The sequence below is a fragment of the Corythoichthys intestinalis genome, chromosome 4 (assembly GCF_030265065.1).
Source record: "Corythoichthys intestinalis isolate RoL2023-P3 chromosome 4, ASM3026506v1, whole genome shotgun sequence".
NCBI lineage: Eukaryota > Metazoa > Chordata > Actinopteri > Syngnathiformes > Syngnathidae > Corythoichthys > Corythoichthys intestinalis.
The window spans coordinates 14155294-14177215 of NC_080398.1; the positions used below are offsets into that span (position 1 = coordinate 14155294).

The 21922-nt window shown below is 38.9% G+C and overlaps 1 protein-coding gene across 3 annotated transcripts; it reads left to right on the forward strand.

Annotated features, from left to right (window-relative positions):
- The first annotated feature begins 246 nt into the window (after positions 1 to 246).
- LOC130914797 (uncharacterized) lies at positions 247 to 19915 on the forward strand. Of its 3 annotated transcripts, none has more exons than XM_057834307.1 (11): positions 247 to 305; positions 1432 to 1574; positions 6017 to 6462; positions 6582 to 7091; positions 7178 to 10650; positions 11874 to 12141; positions 12399 to 12590; positions 12661 to 12738; positions 16611 to 16785; positions 16927 to 17101; positions 17190 to 19352. In XM_057834307.1, the coding sequence occupies exons 3-11, from the start codon at positions 6045 to 6047 to the stop codon at positions 18408 to 18410; spliced, it is 6510 nt and encodes a 2169-aa protein (XP_057690290.1). In that variant the 5' UTR covers positions 247 to 305; positions 1432 to 1574; positions 6017 to 6044; the 3' UTR covers positions 18411 to 19352. The 3 variants fall into 3 exon arrangements, 2 of the variants coding, with proteins under 2 accessions (XP_057690290.1, XP_057690289.1); XM_057834306.1 differs by lacking the exon at positions 247 to 305 and adding an exon at positions 617 to 631; XR_009063000.1 differs by lacking the exon at positions 247 to 305 and adding an exon at positions 19371 to 19915 and having other exon boundaries at positions 1258 to 1574; positions 17190 to 19237.
- The last annotated feature ends 2007 nt before the right edge of the window (positions 19916 to 21922 follow it).

Consider the following 21922-nt stretch of genomic DNA (forward strand, 5'->3'; position numbering starts at 1 on the left):
GCAGTTGATGGTTTTCATTATTCATTTTAATTTAGTTGATTGTTACAAATGGACACTGTATAACGGGTCTGCAAGTCCGTTCATCGAGAGCCGCTATTCAGCTTGTTTTCCATGTCTCCGTCCTTTATAACAACTCTGCTCATTTGCGAGCTCTGCAGGAGCCTGATAACTATCCAGATTATTTGATTCAGGTGTGTTAAAGGAGGGGGACATGGAAAACGAGCTGGGTAGCGCCATCGCGGCTCTCGAGGACCGGGCTTGCAAACCCCTGCTGTATAGGCATGCATGTGATGTTTCATATCAAGGTGGGTCGGAAGTAATCCTGGCAGTTTTAAAGTTTAGCCCTTTTAGGCAGAGAATCCCAAAAATTGAAAAATAAGGTCTTAATGGAACTGTTTTTCAAATTTGTAAAAAAAAAAAAATATATATATGTATATATATATATATATGTGTGTGTGTGTAATAAGTGCTCTAATATCATTAACCCTTGCTAAATCCTGATTTTTGTGTTGACTTTTATCCAATTTTTTTTTTTTTAAATTTAGGTAGTCTAAACAAAAATGGCAAGGGAATACTGTAGTTGCATCATAAAAATGCACATCTAACAAATGGGAATGTACGTCTGATTATGGTAAGTAGCTGAATTTTCACTTGAAGACAGTGCCAAGTGAAGAGGATTGAAGTAAAATTATTGATAGATGTAAGATTTGCATTAATTGTATTATAGTGCCTATCATAAGTGTTCACCCCTTTGAATGTTTTCACATTTTATTGGAATAATAAATCAATCGGTAAATTTTTAAATAAAAAATATTGTTTAAAAAAAACAAACTTCTAATTGAATGGTATTGGGTGGGAAAAACTGCATAAAAGACAGATATAGGAATATAAAAAATACCCTTTGCATGAAAACTAAAGCATATTGGAAAAAAGGCTGATGATAGATTTGAAATATAGTGACCAAAGAATGTCCAGAACTAAAAATTGAATTAAATCATCTGATGCAACGCAATAAAACAAATAGAGCAGTAATTGAGCAGTCCCCCCCCCAATTTATTTTTACGTCCCCTCCCCATGATTCTCTTATAGCGTATAGCAGGGTTTACCAAATCAAGACCTCGATGCCACCTATCCAGTCGTGTTTTCCATGTCTCTCTCCCCTTAACACACCTAAATCAAAATAATACGTCATCAGTAAGCGCTCCAGAAGCCTGATGATTATGATCATGATTGTTGAGTCGGGTGTGTTGGAGGGGGCCAGACATGGAAAACACAACAACAGGAAAAGTGTTCCCGATGTCCGGATTTGGTGAACCCTGGTGTTTAGTGTACCATTGATAATTGTCCAACAACACGAATCCATGGAAAGTTGGCTGCCCATCTTCGCTTGAGAATGAGTCTCGTTTTTAATTTGTTCACTTCACCTTCCAGCCCAGTAGGGAGCGGTAATACGTTGACCAGAAGAAGACCCCTCCCATCTCCCCGTCATACAGGCTGTGGCTTGCGAATCTCCCAATTTTGTGGGCTTTGTGCGCAAACGACGTTGTGATGTTTGTGTGGACCGTTCAGCTCAGGTAACGCTGAATAACATCTTCATGTTCATTCTTTCACATACACTTAGATTCTTAACGCATCAGCAGCAATGGAATAAAATTGAAGCTTTTGAGCGATTCGCACCCGCTTTTTCACTGTAAATCACCGAATATAAGCTAACTGCTACCATAATATGTATAGATAAGACCTCTAATCTTCGTTTGCTTAGTTTCGGTTGCAGTATGATTATTAGAAATGGTCCAGCACGCATTTGATACAAATATAGAATTTAAATCCAGTTTGGTGTCCCAGCAACAGCGCTCCAGCTCCCATCATTCTTCTTTTGTGATACAAATGCATTTAGCCCATTCATTCCCCTGCCTTTGGCCATCTGGATAGCGCACAATAAACACTAGCAGATTTGCACAAGTAGGTCATTTGTTGTAAATCATAATAAGACCCTTTGGCATACCATTTAATATTTTCTTAAATATAAATAGTTATTACATTACCTAAACCGCAAAGTACCAGAAGCCTGATTAATCGTATGCACAGAAAAGGGTCTAAATAATTTTGAAAAATTGCAATGTCGTATGTACAGAAGCTGCAAAAATATTCCAACTGTTCTGTAGCACTCGCCCATGTATTGTAATTCTTCATAATGGTAGCTACCTGAGGCTCTCACAAATCTGGTTGGAACTGCGTGGACTGGAGAATAATCAAATATGAACAAATTAGCGGGTATATTAAAAAGTAAAGAGCAAATTATAATAGCGAACATTTTCACGGTTAAAAAGAAAAAGACCTGATCCTGCTAAGAAATCCAGTATACAATGGTTTCCGTACCAGCAAAGTCCAGTACCAAAGCACAACAAATTCAGTAAAGTTATTAAAAAAAAACAAAAAAAACCTAGTAAAGTTCTTTTTTTAAAAACATCAACGAGATTATTCACATTATTAAATTATTCAATTATTTCTGCTAATTTGCATCACAGGGCTGAGTTTTGACCGTTACACAATGACATGTCAACATAAAAAAAAAAAAATTTTTTTTTTTACATCTTGGTTTATATATGTATGTGGCAGAAAACACAGATAAGACTGAAAAAGCAGTTTCTGCTCTTGCACCCCTCTTTAAAATAAACTGCTGTATTTTAAGCCAAAAGAACTGTTGTGTTTGACAGAACAAAATCTATATGCTACCATAGTAGATTCATGGCGCACTAAGCTTCCGAACAATTTTTAATTTGTCCGTTTTACGCTGAAAACCCCTGTTGACAGTCGTTGCGCAACCGCTTTTTTTTTCAACCTAGCCATAAAAAGAAGGTAAGTAATTATATTGATTATTCAAAATGTCATTTTAAGCTTTGAATCATTAATTAATTTATAATATTTAGTTTAAAAAAAAAACGACCAAAAAAAATTATTCTCTCACATATTTTAAACTTTTAAACAAATTACGTCACAATGAAAAATTTGGCGTCTGTAAAAAAGTCACAGATATCTACCTCATAAATATCGCTTAATTGTATTTTTTTTGTTACTGTCGCATTTTCCCCTGGTATGTTAGATGGTACATAATCGATCCAAACAAAATTTTTTTGGAAAATAATGTTTGAAAAATAACGGTTAAAAGGGTATATGGGATATGTAAAAGAAAATCTCAACCACTCCTTGTTGTCTGCGATTTCTGCAGCGTGACCTTTGTTATATCACCATGTTTCACCCATAAAATCCCCCCCAAAAAATCCAGCTGTGGCCATTCACAGCTGTGTCTTGACACTCGGTGATACATGCTACATTGAGTTTTTGGATCGAAACATGGTATGTACGCGATAATATCTCGTTAAAATCGTGGTGCCTTTAATTCTGCTCTCGCGTGCTCTCGCCTCCAGTTAGGGTTTTGCTGTTTAAAAAAAATTGTTTTTTTCTAAAAAATGCCCTCCTGTTCAAAATTTTTCTTCCCCCAGAAAATGGAGATTTTAAGCTTTCCAATGATGTATCACACGTGCATATCGGACAATTTTGAAATTTGGCCAAATTGGAGGTCTCAGAGCAGAACTTCAAGTCCCCTAAGTGTTTTCCGCCATATATATTTATTTTTCCATTTTAATTTTATAGGCAACTGTTTTTTTTTTTTTTTTTTTTTTTTTTTGCAATATACTTTATAGCATAAAAAGATGGGTGAAAAAAATGTAACTTGCGGATAAAAACAAAAAAAGAATACATCTTCTACTTTCTGCCCAATTTATACGGAAATATTTACATTTGACATTTACATAACTAGTGCTGCAACGATTATTGGAATAACTCGAGTAATTCGATTAGAAAAGGCTTTGAATCAAATTTTGCTGCTTCAAGTATTCGTTTAATTATAGTGGCATTATAATAGTTTGTTTTGAAAGTGTTTGCATTTAGTTTTATTGATTTGGGTTGATACACTGCCCTCTAGTAGCAACAGTGAATATGACATAACTCGGTTAACATGGTTGAATCCAGCTTCTCCCTGTTAAGACCAACATAAGCTAATATATTTTTTATGCATTCGTAAATCAGTTTGTAGGTATATTTAGCTTTTTTTGTGGGAAAATATTTTTGAGCGATTTGTTGAGAGTATTGTTTTAAAAAAATGTGAGCATTTTATAGCATTTAAGCTAGAAGTCTTTTACTATGCAAGTTAGCCAATGTTTCTATTGTCGTACTTAGATCTTCATTTTTTTTAAATACCGTTTGAGGATAAGCTCAGATATTTTATTTTTAAATGAAAGTGCAACTTTGCATAGTTTGAAGAAACAATCAGGAACTTTATTTTGTGCTGGCATTAAATGCTCTTTTGAAAGTGCTATCTCCTAAAATTTATTCTGCAACACAATAAATGTTCCTTACCTGATTACTCATTTATTCGAACTAACTAGTTGATAGATTAATTGAATATTAAAATAACCGATAGCTGCAGCTCTATATATAGCCCATATAACCAGGGTGTCAAACCGATTCTACAACGGGCCGCAATGGGTCCTGTTCTTTGTTCCAACGGCTCCAGCACAGACAGTTCAACCAATGATATTTCTATTAAAACTAGTAGCACCTAACTGCAATCAACTCATTACACTTGTCAGACACCAGATTGGTGAAAAGGTATTCATCTTGTTTGGTTGGAAAGAAATCCAGCACCCACTGCGGCCCTTTGAGGACCGGTTTGACTCCCCTGCCATTTAGTAATACACCTGTTAGAATTTTACAATCAAATTACTATCACAATTTATACTGTTATTGTTCCATTACATTTTTACAGGAGCGTACCTTTTAATTTACCCCTCTGCCTCTACAGTATATGATAGGATAGTCTTCATCTGGCGTGGTGTATTTTGAAATATTACAGTGAAATTACAAATGGCCTCGTCTGAAATGGAGAAATCAGGATTTTTTTTTTTAGATGATTTTTTTAATGTGGAAAATACTTTTTTACGTCTTCTGACTTGTTTAAGATTGTAAAGGGATCCACAGATAGAAATACTTGTAGTTCTTAAAAGATAAACGTTATTATGAGTTAAATTAATTTGATATTGAAACCCCTTTTGATGTTTTTATGCAAATGTAAAATTAGTAAACTAGTAGGTCGCCGTTGTTGTTGACATCGCAGGGCGGTGACATCACTTGGTTACGCTGCCGCGCTTCCAGAGTATGACTCTAGCGACATAAACATGTCATCTGCTCAACCCTTTCAATTTCAATTTGAATTTGAGAGGAACATTAATGAGCATGACAGCACTGTCGATATTTCACAAAACGAGCAGCAAAAGCAAAATGAACAAGAAAGACTGGGTGAAACGAGACAATGTGCTACACCGGTGAAACGCCTTTCAAGAAGCAATTTTGACACTCAAAGTACTACCTTGCGCTTTCAGCTTGTTTTGTTAAGATGCATACAGACAGAACATACTAAAGATGACTTTAGAAAATACTTAAACGTAGTAATATCAAATAAGGGTTTAAATATGCTATGTGACTAATGTTGTCAACAGATCAACACTCTGCTTAAAAACTACCACAAGAAAACAGAATGCTTAAAAGTATGAGAGGGAAACACATGCAAAAAGTATTTGGAGGCAATGAAAAGTAGTAAGGGTAAACAAATGGTAAGTACTCGCCGCTTTTAACCGACGTGCGCATGTGTTGGACGTCTCGCTGCGTAGAAGGAATTGCAGTAAGCCAGTAGTGTTCGTCTAGTGACAGTGACAAACTACCCGAGCGTCCATTGCGCGCATAAAACATGGCGTCCTCCGTAGGTCAAAACATGTACTAAATATTTTAGATTTTTAAATCAATGGTGATTTTTAATGTTTTTCCTAATATTATAATTTAGTAAAAGAGAATAATTGTGGCTTATGAGAGCCTATAAGTCTTATTCGAGTTTCCCTTTAAAGCTCTTCAGCATTCACACATTAGTCATTTTACTTGTATCTAATCTTGATCCCTGCAGACATCTGAACTAGTTCATCGGTGGAACTATGCTGAACCCGGCTCAAGAGGACAGTGTGCCAAACCCAGTGAACACTCAGTCCACACTGGAGCCACTGGACAATGACACTGATTCTACTAAGACAGCACCAAGTGAAGCAGGTGCACAAGAAGAGGGGAATACATCTTTCAAAGAGAAGAGCGCAACTCTAACTGATAAAACACTCGCTGTTAATTCGCTTGAACAAGCTGAAAGGATGGTTGAACCATCAGAAACCACTGAAGAGATGGAAGTTGATCAGTGTCCAAAGTCAAATCCTCCATTAGAGTTGACGCCTAATCCAACCAGAAATCCTGGGACTAACGAACAAGAGCCAAAGAAAAAGGGCAGGTATTACCCTTCCAAGAAAGCAATGACAGATCCTCTGAAGATGGATATGACCAAGCCAGTGGTCATGCCACTCACATGTAAGTAAAAAAGTAAATCTAGTCAAATACCCACGTCCACAGGTTCTAGAAACTTGTGGTTAATACGCAAATATATTGTTAATAACTGTTCTAATACAAGTTTGGGCTGTTTCCTGCAGCATCAGAACTCTCCTTGCAGTGCATCGAATGCCACATCATCTTCAGCGATACCAAGAGTAAACTGCGGCACCTGAAGTTGAGCCATCCAGCCGAGTATGAGCAGTGCATCCTGAGGAATTCTCTTTTCACTTGCTACCATTGTGACCGCCAATTCACTAACTCCACTGAGCTCATGGCCCATCAGAAAACCCACATTGAAAAGAAACCATTTAAGTGTCCTCTATGCGGCCAAGCTTTTAAAAAGTTATCAGAGCTTACACGTCATAAAAAGATTCATATCGGCCTGGATGGTTACACCTGCCCCGACTGTGGTAAAACATGCAAAACTACAACGCTGCTGAAGTACCACAGCCGCATACACACTGGAGAGAAGCCATATGTTTGCAAGGAGTGTGGAAACAGGTTCAGCATGTCCCAAGCACTGCAGAAACATATGCAGTCACACTTACCGGAAGGTGAACAAAAAGAGGGCGAAGCCAAAATCAAAGCAAAAAGGAAAAGAGAGCTTGGTAAGCAAAATTATTGAGACGTACAGCGATGATCATTTAGCAGTGTAAGTGTACTAAATAATTATGTATTTTTGCTTTATCTTTAGATGCCTTAAAGCCTAAGTATCCCTGCTCCATTTGTAAGGCCACTTTCAAAAGTCCCAAGACACGCCTTCATCATCTTACAAAGAAGCACAGTTTGTCACTCACTTCACTTGGTAACCCCCTGAGACCTAAAACACATGCAAATCAGTTTACTCCAGTAATTACGCCATTATCTATTCCCCAATCGTCGTTGCTACAGTTGGAGCATAATGGGCCACTTCAAAAAGTTGACAGCAATATTGACACAGAGCCAATACGCAGGCTAATCGAATCTTTGGGAAATGTCCAGAAAGTAAACCAAGTTGTGATTTTGGGTCAAGTGCCTCCTCATGCTCCCCCATTAGAAGTACAACAGATCTCTGACCTGTCCAAACCGGTCAATTTAAACGTCAGTCTGCCCCAATCAGATTCTTTAAATTTGACACCGGTTGAGTCAAAGACTTTGGAGGGAGATTTATGTGATCCGATGTTACAAACTATCATACTAGAACCAATCACGCCAGATGGACAGCTGATCAACCCGCCCTTGTCAAATATGGACACGCATGAATTGTCAGGTGAATGCCTCACACTTAGTTTTGCTCCAAGTGGACACAGCTTGGAACCGGAGGGAACGGTGATGGATCAAATTCATTCACAATCTGGGATTAATGAAACAGACTCTAATGCGTTCGAGCCATCGGTTTTCCATAATGAAGGAACAGACCTCAAACAAGACCTTGACCAAAGTGTCGTACTGGGACTAACTCCTGCCCTGACACCAACTGCTGAGCTGCAACAATCACAAAATGAGCAACAACTGGAAATCCCACCACCCTTTTTGGTACCTACCACAGAACTGGAGAAAACTACTTATCAAAATATGGTAAATGAGACCGATATTGGCTCACCAGTCCCATCATTTGAGCCTACTGTTGAAGAGAACTTGACATCTTCACAAAATGAAGTCACATTGTTGGGGCCTGCAGTTGGACAGAGCATGACATCTTTACAAACCAATCAACAAGATCTCGCTACTTCTACTTTTGCCTCTCTGCATCCTCCCACACATGATTTAGAAGAACCTGAAGCTAACTCACAGGAGAATGTTCAATCACAAGTTGGTCAAGTCCAGGTCTGCTTATTATCCAATAGTGGGACGCCCCAGGAGTCTGATTATCAGTCTACACAAGATAAAGAAGTTGGTCGAAAGGAAGTAAAGGAACAGGAGGAAAGTAGTTCTTCTAAAAATGAGGGCCCTTCACAAACATCCAGCCAGCAAGAACCACAAAAGGATCAGGTGGAAAGTATTTCTTCTAAAAATGAGGACCCTTCACAATCATCCAGCCAGCAAGAACCACAGACCGTAGAATTACCTGTAAATGTCATGTCAGCGCAAGAGCTTGTGAAAGTACGCAAAAGGAAGCCAGCCAGGGCCTTAATAATACAAGGTTATATGCAAGAACTGATTGGGTCCATAATTGATAAGGATTTAGAAAGTGTTGCTAAACGCAAAAGAACAAACAAATCTAATCTCGTTAACGTCAGCCCTCAAAAGAAAGTGAAGAATAACAAAAAACAAAAATTACCTTCGCAGCAATGCCAGTCTTCCCAAGAAGAACCAAAAACTAATCAGGCAACAAAACTCTTGGAGAATAAAGTGCCATTAAAAAAGAAGGGAAACATTTCCATTAAAAGTAAAAAAACAAAGAACATGGCATCTTCAACAGGAGTCAATTTGCTCCCATTGACCAACAATTCACAAGGGAAAGCTAAAATAAGCAAGAAAAAAATGAAAAAAGACAATGCGGAAAGACATCAAAATAAAAGTAAACAAAAGGCTGTAATTAAAAAGAAAATGCAGTCCAAAGTAGGGCAAAAAGGTAATCTAAAAAAAACTAAATTGGCAAATAAAGGGCCGAAGAAGAAGGACGAAACAAAGAGCCCAAAAAACAACCAAACTAAAGTGCAAGTAGAGTCACCCAACACACAAGTCATACAAGACTCTCTCCTTTTGCTGAAAGGTCATAAGCAGCCCCAGTTGAAGGTTCACAAATTGGACCCTTCTAAAGCATCTGGGCAAGAAACATCACCTCGGGATAACCGATCCCAGCACAGCAAAGGAAACCAGGCAAAACAAAAAAAAACAAAGAATGCCAGCAATGTTGCTAAGAAAAAAGGGAAACCCAAAAAGACTCAAAAAGCCCTCTCGTTGCTGTCATTTTTAAATGCCTCCCATCAAGTACCGGAAACCCAGCTTGTCAAGCCAAAGACCACTCGAAAACGCAAAGCTCCCACAAATGTGGAGACTGAAGGGGTGATAACCGCCGCACATTCCAAGCGTGCCTTAGAGTGTAAAAACTGTGGGGAGATATTTAGTGAGGTTGCCTCGCTTCAGAAGCACAAGGCGATGGTCCATATCTTAGAAAGTCCTGAGCTCACATACACAAATGGGAATGTTTTTGAAGGTGTCTCCAGATTAGATGTTGACCATCAAGAAAGAGCTATTGGACTGATGAATCCGACTACTGGTTGGGATATTGAACCTGACGCCGCTTTGGAGGACAGGGAAAGAAGTGTCTCCTTTCCTGCTTTGATTCCATCTCCATCTTTACCTTCTCAACCTCTCGATGAAGGCAGTGTTCAGCCTCATGTCGCTCCAAAACCACCCAATTTGATGAAAACCATAACTTGTAATCTGGATCCTCTCTTTAATAGCAACACTCAAATGAAGAAAAATGAATCTGTTGTTTCCCTGGATGAACAGCAAAAAAAATGTATGCCCAGGAGCCTCTGTTTAGAATCTGAACACCAATCCCCTGTAGAAACTGGCATTAAGGAGGATGCTATGTTCGCGGTGGACCTTGTTACCATTGGCGAGTACAATGAAAGTGGTAGTATATCTTCTCTTCAAGAAACCCTTTCTCAAAGTGGTTCCATTGAAGCTCCCTGTTCTGATGCACATCCCCTGGAAAAGACAAGTGATCATCCAACCACAGTGAGATGTTTGCAGTCAGTCTCCTGCTCCACACAGCAAATGGACTTTAAAGATGAGGAAGAAGAGGTGTTAGTCCAGAAGAAAAAGGATGCAGGAAAAGAGGGTAAACGACTAGGAGGAGCTCATCGAAAAGTGGACACAATAGCTAGGGGATGTTTTCCAGATTCTGTTAAAGGAATGGAATTGCAGGTGGAACAGGAGGAATGTCATGATATATGTAAAAAACTAGAGTGTACTTCCCAAACAAATGATGAAAATGAGACAATTGCACAGATTTCCCTCTCAGATATTCATTCTGGACCTGATGCTCATAGAGCCACTTCTCCTGCAACTATTATTTCTTCAACACCCTCTACATTGGATGAATCCAATCAATCTCAGGTGGACCGGGAGAGTCGGCAATCTCCAGGAATCTACATTGAAAAGATTATCACAGCTGAACCTGTGTTGGCTAATAGACAGTCCCACCTAATGACCACATGTATCAATAAAAGACAGGTAAGAAGTGAAGTGCAATACGCCTATGCTTTGGAATGTATAATTGCCAAAAAAAAAAAAAAAAAATACATTGTACAATGTTATTTATGTTATTATAAACACAACATTTTCGTTTTGGCTCCCATTTTTCATGGGATGAAGTCAAAGCTCTAACATTTTCAACATATACAAAATAGCCATTTCTCCCCAAGCATGGAGGCCTCCAAACAACTCTTAAATAACCTGAATGAAACGATTTTTCAACAATCATTCCGATAAACCTAGTAGTTTCCATTTTTAAATGTTACTCTGTCCGTCAAAATCCTAATATATCAAAAGTAGGGCTGTCAAACGATTAAAAATTTTAATCGAGTTAATTACAGCTTAAAAATGACTTAATCATAATCGCAATTCAAACCATCTATAAAATATGCCATATTTTTCTGTAAATTATTATTGGAATGGAAATATAAGACACAAGACGGATATATACATTTAACATACGGTACATAAGTACTGTATTTGTTTATTATAACAATAAATCAACAAGATGGCATTAACATTATTAACATTCTCTTAAAGCGATTCATGGATAGAAAGACTTGTAGTTCTTAAAAGATAAATGTTAGTACAAGTTACAGAAATTTTATATTAAAACCCCTCTTAATGTTTTTGTTTTATTAAAATTTGTAAAATTTTCAATCAAAAAATAGACTAGTAGCTCGCCATTGTTGATGTCAATAATTACACCATGCTCACTCATGGTACTAACCCATAAAATGAGTTGTACCCAAGCGCCAGCAGAGGGCGCCAAACGTTAAAAAACTGGTAACAAGTGGAGATTACACTGTACTGTCATTTTAATCTGTTTGAGCGGGGCATGTCCATTAAGTGCGTCAACTATTTTAACGTGATTAATTTAAAAAATTAATTACCGCCCGTTAACGCAATATTTTTGACAGCCCTAATCAAAAGGGAAGTTGCTAATCCAAACACTCAATGATTTACAAATGAAAACTGTCAGGGGTGACCAAACATTTTCATATCACTGAATTCCCACGGCAGGGTGATGGTGCCAATTTTCCAGAAATTCTGTACATGAAAGTCTGAAATCATTGTAGCATTGCATGCATGCATTTGTGACTTTGATCAATCTTTCATGTGTTGCTAATTACAGGCTGCGCGTTTTGAAGGTTTTGAATCTTAAGTGGTTTGAATGGCTAACATGTACACATCATTTTTAGGCTTTGAACACCACTGTTGAGAGTGAAACGCAACAACTGATCAAGGTTGAAGAGCATACATCAGATCCAAGACTTGGTGCACCGTTGTGTGGTAAAGAGAGCGACAGATGGGCAGCAGGCATGCAGCGACAACAGAACCGAGACATTCAGAGGGTTCTGGTGAAACAGGAGAGCAGAGTTGTACATGATGATGCCCGGTCCACACCTGATAGCAGACACAGCCAATTGGATGTAGAGCAAGTCAATGATCAAGACACTTCCATCCCAGGTAAGTACTGATTTCAGAATAGTTATTCAACAATGTTAAGGAAACCATGTCTACACCGAATGGTAAAGTTTTGTTACTAACTACATTTGACTTTAGTGTAGGTTGTCGTGAAGATTGTCATGTAGATTGTGAATACCTTGTTACCAACATAAGTAGTTAACAGTATGCAGAAGGGGCAAGAGTGTTCATACTCAGTGCTCACTCACTTCCTAGATATGAAAAGATTTGTTCAGGAACTAAAGTTTGCTTGCTCACAGTCACAGACACTGAGGAGACGTCCAGTGACTTCCGCATGTCCCCTGACTTAACCAACAAGCAGTGCATCTTCTACCCAGTGAAGAATGAAGAGTGGGAACTTCCACTGGGTGCGTCTCACACTAATAGTGGAAGCCCAGAAGTATCCACTGATGTCAGACAAACGCTTCATTCAACCAGAGGCCGTCATTCATGTGAGTGATTGCTGTTTCCAGATGTCTTCACACAACACAAAGCTCACAGATATTTTTAATGTTTACATAGATGAAGGCACTCAGCAAGGATACCATGATTTGAGAGGACCAGATACGATGGAGGTTCACGACTTTACAGATGGACAAGGTTTGTTTGATCCTGTCTGTACCTGCATCTCTATTTCCAATATAGGGGTACTCTAAATAAAACAAGCACTAGTGTGCCCCAGCACACTAAGGCTGCTCGCACATGCCCATTATCGCCAACTTTCTCGCTACATCTGGCAACTTTCCAAATCTAGCGACTATTTCTGTTTGTTGTTTTCTATTTTAACTCACTTTTTGCTTCTCCAATGACGTTTTTCCGCTCTCCTACAGCGTCCATTACAATTACCCGTATTTTTGGGACTATAAGTCGCAGTTTTTTTTCATAGTTTGGCTGGGGTTGCAACTTATACTCTGGAGCGACATATGTGTGAAATTATTAACACATTATTATATCATTTCAAATGTTATTTTGGTGCTTTGGAGTGACACTGATGGTTTGGTAAACTTGTTAGCATGTTCTTTATGCTATAGTTATCTGAAGAACTCTTAATAGCAATGTTACGTTAACATACCGGACACGTTTGCATTTTGTTGTTCATGCATCATGTAACATTATTAACTGTACACTTATTCAGCATGTTGTTCTCTATTGTATTTTTATTTTAAATTGCCTTTCAAGATGACATATCTGTTCTATGTGTTAGATTTTATCAAGAAAATTACCCCCAAAAATGCGACTTATACTCAGGTGTGACATATGTTTTTTTCCTCTTCGTTGGGCGTTTAATGGCTGGTGCGACTTATACTCAGGTGCGACTTATAGTCCGAAAAATACGGTACATGCAAATGACCAAGTATGCATATTAGGTGATTGTAGAGGTGTGCAAAATTTCCGATTCTTAGATTATTCGCGATTCGGCCGTGGAAGATTCGAGAACGATTCACAAACATCCAAATTCCGATTATTGAAATATGCCAAGTAAAGCGGAAGTACAACACACTCAGCGCGCCGCGCGGGCTTCGGGACAGAACGGAGCGGGAGTAGCTAAGCATTATGCTTCTCATTAACCGGCCCCTCGGGTAATGCCAACGCTCAACTCACGGCTCTAGCTCAACTCATGCCACGAGATAAAAAAACACAACATCATACCTGCCTGCTGCCGAAAAGCTGCTACAAGTACAGCTAAGCTACATAATGTTACGGTAGATATCATTTATACAGGACTAGATGGATTGTTGACTCGGTAGCGGTAGCAGCACATCTGCAAAAAGCTAGATGCGGGCGTTAGTAAACGGCCGCCATCTTAAAGCAGTAAACGTCCCTGCAATGCTGTTGTAGCGAACCTTCCAAGCAAACCTAATTAACTTTTTATCTAAAATACTCCTAAATCGGTAAAATATTGACTTGAATCTATCTTTAAAATAGTTTTAAAACTTTCACTTGTCAAAAGTAGACAAAAGGGAAATTACGGAATAACGGGAGCAATTTTAACAACTTTAACGGTTTATTCACAACATTAAATTAATTGAATGTAGTTTAAAGCTGCTGATACAGAATGGGGACTGGAGTTTTTTTATTTAATGTTATTTTTGTATATTTGTTTACTGCTATATGTTAACTTGATACTGAAATAGTAGTTTGGTTTAGCCTGAGAGTATTTTTGAACAATTTTGGAACTAATGTACAAAACTTTATTAAAAAAAAAAAAAAAAAGGAGGGGGGTGCATCAATAATCGTTTTATAATCGAATCGGAGCCTCTGAATCGTAATAGTAATCGAATCGTTAGGTGCCCAAAGATTCCCAGCTCTAGGTGATTGTGTCGTCTAGCGACTTTTAGGACAGCCAATAGCTACTTTCCTTACTGGGGAGTTTGCAACACCGCACATGCCCTCAACTGACTAACTTCTAACCTACAGGAACAATGAGGCTGTAATTATTTAATCAGCACTGATACAAAAAAAAAAATACTTTGGGCTCCTAGGAAGTAAACCTGGCAGAAAGAAATTTGAAGCCTTAACCTTAAAACTATGACAAAAGTGAAGTGTCTCTGCTATCCAGTTTTACACTTTTCACAGAGAAAGTAGTTTTTGAGCACTACTGTATGCAAATTCTTTGTCACGTCTTATCTGAAACAAATCCATTAATTCCACCCGCATAAGTTAAGAGTTCACCAGTCCGTCGTAACTATTCTCCCGGGAGATTAGGGTCAATTCAGCAGCTGTGCAAAGTAGTCTACATCAGGGTTGAGAAGCCCGTAGCTGTGCTACGAACACCTTCTTTTCTTTTGCTGTCTTTCTGTTCTTTATTCCTTTAACATGACGAGCTCGAGTCTCAAACAATAAGTCAGTACTGCCCTCTACTGGCAAATTCGTAACCTACTAATAAAACTAATTCCTCAATTAATTAATCAGCCCTGATACCAAACAAAATCAAAAGCTGGACTCCAAGGATCAATAGATACGGGCCCTTGCTACATAGTGAATGTTTCAAGATTATCGATTCACGAATGACAGAGGGGTAGGACTTCAAAGTTAGTGTCCACAAGAATAACCACTACAAAAAGCTATTGCTGACTTGAAAGGCCTTCAGCTAGTAAAAATGTAGGTTCTGCCTTGTTTACCGATACTGTCAATCAAATTATTTGATGCATTATTTTGTCAAGTTGTTATTACTTTAATGCTGTTCCCACTAGGGATGCAACGATACAGTTGAGTCACGGTTCGGTACGATTTTCGATTCAATACATGTAATTCTCTGAAACAAAAAACAAGTGTTATTTTATTGTTTTATTTTGCTAACAAGCAAAAATAACAATGCCATCGTATAAGCACGCATTATAGTGCATAATATTTATATGTTTTCTTCTTACTGATCTGAAGAAATTTTGTATAAAAGTGCTGAGAACAATCTGTACTGTTTGTAAAGTGTGGCGGGGCACACTGTTGATTGCTACTGCTCTCTTAGTTGGTATGTATACCACATGAGCAAAACATCCTATTTGTGGTCCGAGTCTATCTGTGTCACGTACTGAATTAACAATATTTGCAGCATTATTTATAGTCACTGCCTCGCTGGTATGGGTAGATTTTGCCTGCTTAACTTCATGCAGTCAAGGCGGTTTTTAATTCATCGATGTAGTATATAGACTACGCACCCATGATCACTCTGGGCTCACGCAGGCAATGGCATGGGATCTAACGTGGCACATCTAGGTTACTATCTGATGATATCAGTGTGTGCGCGCGAGTGTTGTCGGGCATTAAAAAAGTTAACAAATGCCACTGAAGTCACGTCTGCTCATTACTGCACAACACCAGTATTTGACAATCAACTTTCATAAACAGAATGGGTTTGTACAGCGCTCTTAATTTGCCACTCATTTGACAATCAACTTTCATAAACAGAATGGGTTTGTACAGCGCTCTTAATTTGCCACTCATTGTTCATCATGTAAACGTGAGTTAGCGCTCTGTGTCCCAGGGTCTTAAGCTGCCTGTTGTGAAAGCGAGGTTATTCGTAGCAGCCAAGTCGGCTAAAATATAGTGGAAGTCATTATTAACTACGTACCAGTGGGGAAATGATATCAGCTCACCCAAAATGCTGCCAAACAATGGATTTGCACGACATTGAAGCTGGCAAGCTGCCACCTTAAATTTCTGTCTTATCTCACGAGCAATGATCCTCGTGCGCCACAGCTCCCACCTATCAGGCAGTTTGGGGGTGAAGGGGAGCTGCTAGCGGCAGAGTTTGTTATGTCAAGGCAAAGCTGCGCCGGACATTTTAGCGAGAGAGACGACAAAAATAAATTCGGAAAATTCATTGTGGGAGCTTTTCATTTGGATCGAATATTTTTGCGTATTGAATCGAAGAAGGCGTATCGAACGGTTCAATATAAAACCGAGTATTGTTGCATCCTTAGTTCCCGCTGTGTAACAATTGAACATTAACACAGACAAAATGAACTTTTAAGCTGAAGCAGAGTGTCATGATCCACCGGATATGAGGAGCTTTCTCCTGCAGACTTCTGAGGAAGAGGATGCACGAGTTTTTGAGATGTCCCAACCTCATGTTGATGCGGAAGCAGAGGTCCTGGATAATTTCTGCAAGAACCAAGGCGACTGCTCACAATCAAGTAGAACACAATTGTAAGATTTTTCTTTTAATTTAAATTGTTGTTGGAATGAAAAAATAATAGAGAAGTTTCTGAAATTCAGACCATTTCTAGACACATTCTAATTCCCTCTCACCCAATGGACTCGGCTTGTTGTATTTTTCATGTTGTCAAGTGTTAACCAAGCAGCATCAAGGGAGACCAACGAACCCATTGAGTACTTCTCCAAATATTTTGGCTGGGACACCTGGGTAGAAATGGCCCGCTGCAGCAATCAAACATCTGACTGCGTCACTGCAAGAGAAGTAGCCCAGTTTGTTGGGATCCACATTGCGATGGGCACGTTGAAGGTTTGTGCATCTGGTTCTCCATTATGTGGCTTTCACAAGTGAATGCAAAACTTGGCTAACCTTATTTCCTTTACTTCCCCACAATCAGTTTCCCAGTCCACGGCTCTACTGGGACAACTTGACCAAGGTGCCCTTAATTGCTGAAGCCATGCCGCTTCCCCGCTTCCTTCAGCTGTCACGTTTGTTGAAGCTTGCTTCCCCCGATACGGAGCAACTCAATGGTAAAATAAGACAACAAACGTGTGTTGACTTTGCTCATTCTCCTGCTAACAGGAGCGACCGAAGGGGATTGTCAAACGACTCTGTGGACCCTTTGTGGAAGGTTGTACCATTACTGTGCCATTTCCAAAAAAGATGCCAGTCACTTAGAAGACAGGGTGACTTTGCTGTGGATCAGTATTTGATTCCCTTGACTGGTAAAGTGCACAATAACAGGTTAGCTCTTCATAGCACCACGTTGATTGGATTTGAGGGGTTGCTTCTCCATGTGGATCTTAAAGTGGATCTGTCTGAGAAAGAACACGCTGTTGAGAAAATGGTCCCTAAAGGCAGCACTGTGTTTCTCTGCAAGCAAGAACTCTCCACCCCTGCTATGCTCGAGCGCCTCCTTGTGGCTGGGATCCACGGAGCTGGTCGCGTTGGTGGCGCACAGGGTCAGATCGGGGATGAATTCGTGAGCTCGGACGGCAAGCTGATGCTGCGCAAGTCGCATCAGGGCTTTATCCTTTCGACAGCAGGAAACGGTCAGAGAAGAATGGCCTCTCTGATGAACAACTTTGAAAAAGCCCAAGCGGCTGCTCGCCTCAACAGAGATTTGTTGAATCTTTACTCAATCCCGGTTTCCACCTCACCAACAGGCTGGCCTCTGGCTGTGCTCTGGTACCTAACAGATATGGCTTTAGTCAACTCCTGGCTGTTATGCAGACAGGTCCAAATGGTCACATCTGCACCTTTGTCTCTCATGGATTTCAGATTGTCAGTAGCCAAAGCCTTGATCGACTCCAGCGGCTCAGACCCGCAGAACTCTGTCCTCCCTCAACACTCCCCGGCAAAAGCTCATTCCATAACCGACCCTTCTAATCCCGGCACGGTACAGGAAAACCCTCTCCCGGATGCAGCTACACGCTATGACGGTTCAGGACATTGGCCAGAGCAGCTCGGTGAGGGCGAAGGGGGCAGGTGTCGTTTCGGTGACTGTCAGAGGACTTCTCGGGTGCTATGCCTCAAGTGCTGTGTCTTTCTCTGCATATCGCGCAACCACAACTGTTTTTTGAATTTCCACAACCAGGCAAGTTCTGGAAACCTCTAGCACATGACCTTTCAGTGTTGCTGTATGTAACTTTTTTGGTGATAAGTGAGGTCACCGCAACATACTTGGGTGGACATAATGTTAATTAATTGAGGACGACAGCTGGTACTTAGAAATTAAAATAATACGTCTGATTGTAAATATAAAGTATTTCCTAATATACCACTTTTTAATTCCAGGCATCCAATAATGTTCAGGCATTTATTTGGGGAGATGTCCTTGTACATATTACATTTTTCTATTTTTATACACAAATAATTACGGTATGTTTAATTTAAACACTAGTGCAATATAGTAATGAATGAATATTTAATGACCACACAGCAAGACTGGTGGAATTTGTCTTCAGTACAGGCTGGTACAGCTTCAAACAATAAATTAATACAGTTGTAAAATATTTGAAGCCCTGTTGTATTTAATATTTCATCATTTACTGACATGTGATTTTTTTTGGTTGTGGTTTGTTCTACATGCAAATTGTTAAATCTGTCCGGGGTGGGCCTAGTGACTCAAAAAACCATCACATCGTTTTTACAGATGGCCCTTTTGTCTCCTCATGTGTTGTAGTATAAACCCCTGCAATGACACGCTGCAAGTAGTCGTCATCATATAGGTTAGAACAGCTAACCAAAAAAAATTTTTTTTTTTTTTGTCCTCTTGTGATATGCCCCAGCCATGTTGTACTTATTGAACAAGCCTGTCTTGAAGTAATAATAACCTAATACTGTGTGTTCTCTTCAAGATTGTAGAACTACAAATACATGACACAATTTTGCACGCCAGTACTGTATTGAGGATGTCTTACTGGATGCACCTCCACGGACAAGGTGGATTTTTAACTCGATGTGCTTTTCTACTGTCATGTGTTATTTGTTCCATTTTAAATATCTGATATTCTTTCATGGATTGTGAATATTTTATAAAGTTAATTATGTAAAATTAAATGTTTCTTTTTACAAGATTGCGTGTCAGGCCTATAAATCATGAACAATGTTGCTTTGGAGAAAAGTGAAGCGGCAGTGGAGGTCCTGTCCTAAATAACACAAGTAGGTGAGATCACCCTATCCTTCTAAATTGCCTCAAGAGACCCACACAGACAAAAGGTATTGAAAAAACATAAAAGGTATTTACTAGTTGGGTCCACAGGGTGTTTCGACACAAAGGCATGATTTAATATGATTGTTATTACCTCTACAATCTAAATCTTTAGATCTAAAATGCATCCATTCATATTCGTTAAAAAATATCTCCCTTAATCTATTTTGTACCATATATTCTCGATCTAGTGTAATAAAAAAAATATTAATATAATACATGCCTTGGCTTCTGGACTGATAAAGGAAAAAGTTGCTGCATTGGTATAGCTCCCCCCAAGGTTTGTTATTCAATCAGTTGTTAAATGCACATACCAACATTGAACAAAAAAAAACGGTTGCGAAATGAATTTTTTTCGTCAATACATTATTACATTTGAGAATGGTGCCTTTGCCCCTTCCATATCGCCAACACGTAGCTACCTTTTTAATGTACTCTACTCACCTGCAGTGTTCATCCAGCATTTGTTTGTGTGTGTGTGTGGGGGGGGTAATTGTGCCATAAACTTGAGATTATCCAGTAGTGTCTAGGGTCTCATTTTGAGTTTTATCATCAGATGACACGATTTGTCATGTCTTGACATACAGTGATCCCTGGCTACTTTGCGCTTTAAAGTTCGTTCCCACAGTCCATCGCGGATTTTTTTTCAATTAATAAATACATACATATGAGCTGTCCCGATCCGATCACGTAGTCTCAAACTCCTGCTGCTTTTCTTAGGCAGTGCACTGGAGTTGCCTATTAAAGTTAAAAATGATTGACAGACATAAGGTTTGATGTTGCCAGTGATGCTTGGAAGCTGAAACTTCAAAGCGCCGCATGCCTCAATCATCGTTTAGCTAGTGAAACAGTTGCTGTGCATACTCATTGTGTGTAAGTGAGCAGCTTGAGCGGATTTGAGTGGACTCAATGAAGCATTTAATAAATACAAGCGTTTTTCTACTTTATTATTTTTAAACAAGAATTCGGTGGGACAGTAACATGTTTAAAACTTATCATAATTATTACATGTGAAGTGCTTAAAAAACATTCAATATAAACTGTATATATAAATACATATACATACATACATATATAAAAGTTTTTTTAAATTGTACTTTGAGGAAAAAAGTGAAAAAAACATGTCTTATGTGCTCGGCTGTCCCGAGCCGATTGCATTGTCTCACTCTCCCTTCCTCCCTCCCTCTCCCTGCTCTTTGATGGTCAGGCAGTGTACTGGAGTTGCTTATTAAAGTTAACGTTGACTGACACAGTTTACCTTGCCAGAGGCGCTGGTAAGCCAAGAGTTCAAAGCACCGCATGCGTCAACATCGTTTAACTTGTTAAACAGTTGCTGTGGCAACCCATGGTGTGTAAGTGAGCAGCTTGAGTGGACTCATTCAATGAAGCATTTAATAAAGACAAGCATTTTTCAGCTTGTTAAAAAAATGGATCGGTAATCTATTTTTATTTAAAAATAATTCAGTGGGACAGTAATACATTCAAAACTTATAATTATTACATTTGAAGTGCTTAAAAACTTTAAAATACATACATACGTTTTTTGTTTTTTTTTAAATTGTACTTTGAGGGGAAAAAAGTGAAAAACATGTCTTATATATATCTCTTTCCAATGATATATCTGAATAAATACAGTGGTACCTCGACATACGATCCCTTCGACACACGATCTTTTCGATATCTGATGTAAAATTTGACTCGCCATTTGTTTCTATATCCAACGACATGCTCGAAATACGACGATCTACGACAGCACCGCAGTTTCTTTGTTTTCCCGCAAGATGGACGGACTGCAGATTTTCTCATGATAGAAATCAACATGTGTTAGTGAGGGTGGTGAAAAAAAGGAAAAAGGTGTTGCTTGCCGTTACTACTGACATGAAGATATACAGTATATTATGGAAAAATAAGAGCGTGGGGTGCGCATCCGTGATATGGCTTGCTCAACAATACAGCCGTAGACGGTCTATGACTCCTCCTCCGTTCGCCAGTCTTTATAAGTTAAGGTGGCAATTAAAGAAATATTGTGGTAACATCGCCAAAGAAATCGCCATCTTCTTCAGGATTCTAATAGTGTATTCTATCAACTTGTGCAACACAACACACCAAGTGTCCCCCACAGCAAGTAAACAAAGTGAAAGTATCAAGTCAGCCGTGCATTGCATTCAGGTACACCACGCAAGCACATTTGCCACAATAGAACACGGTTTGTTACATTATTACAGGTATTATTTTATTATTATTACTATTATATTATTATTCCGATCTTTATTATAATTTATTTGTTTTGCTCTTTGTAATATTTGCGATAGTAACATCAGTATTCATTAAGAATTTAGTGTAGGTTTTCGGGCTGTGGAACGAATTATGTACATTGAACACACGCGCTATGTGGTTTTTCACTTATGGCGGTGGGT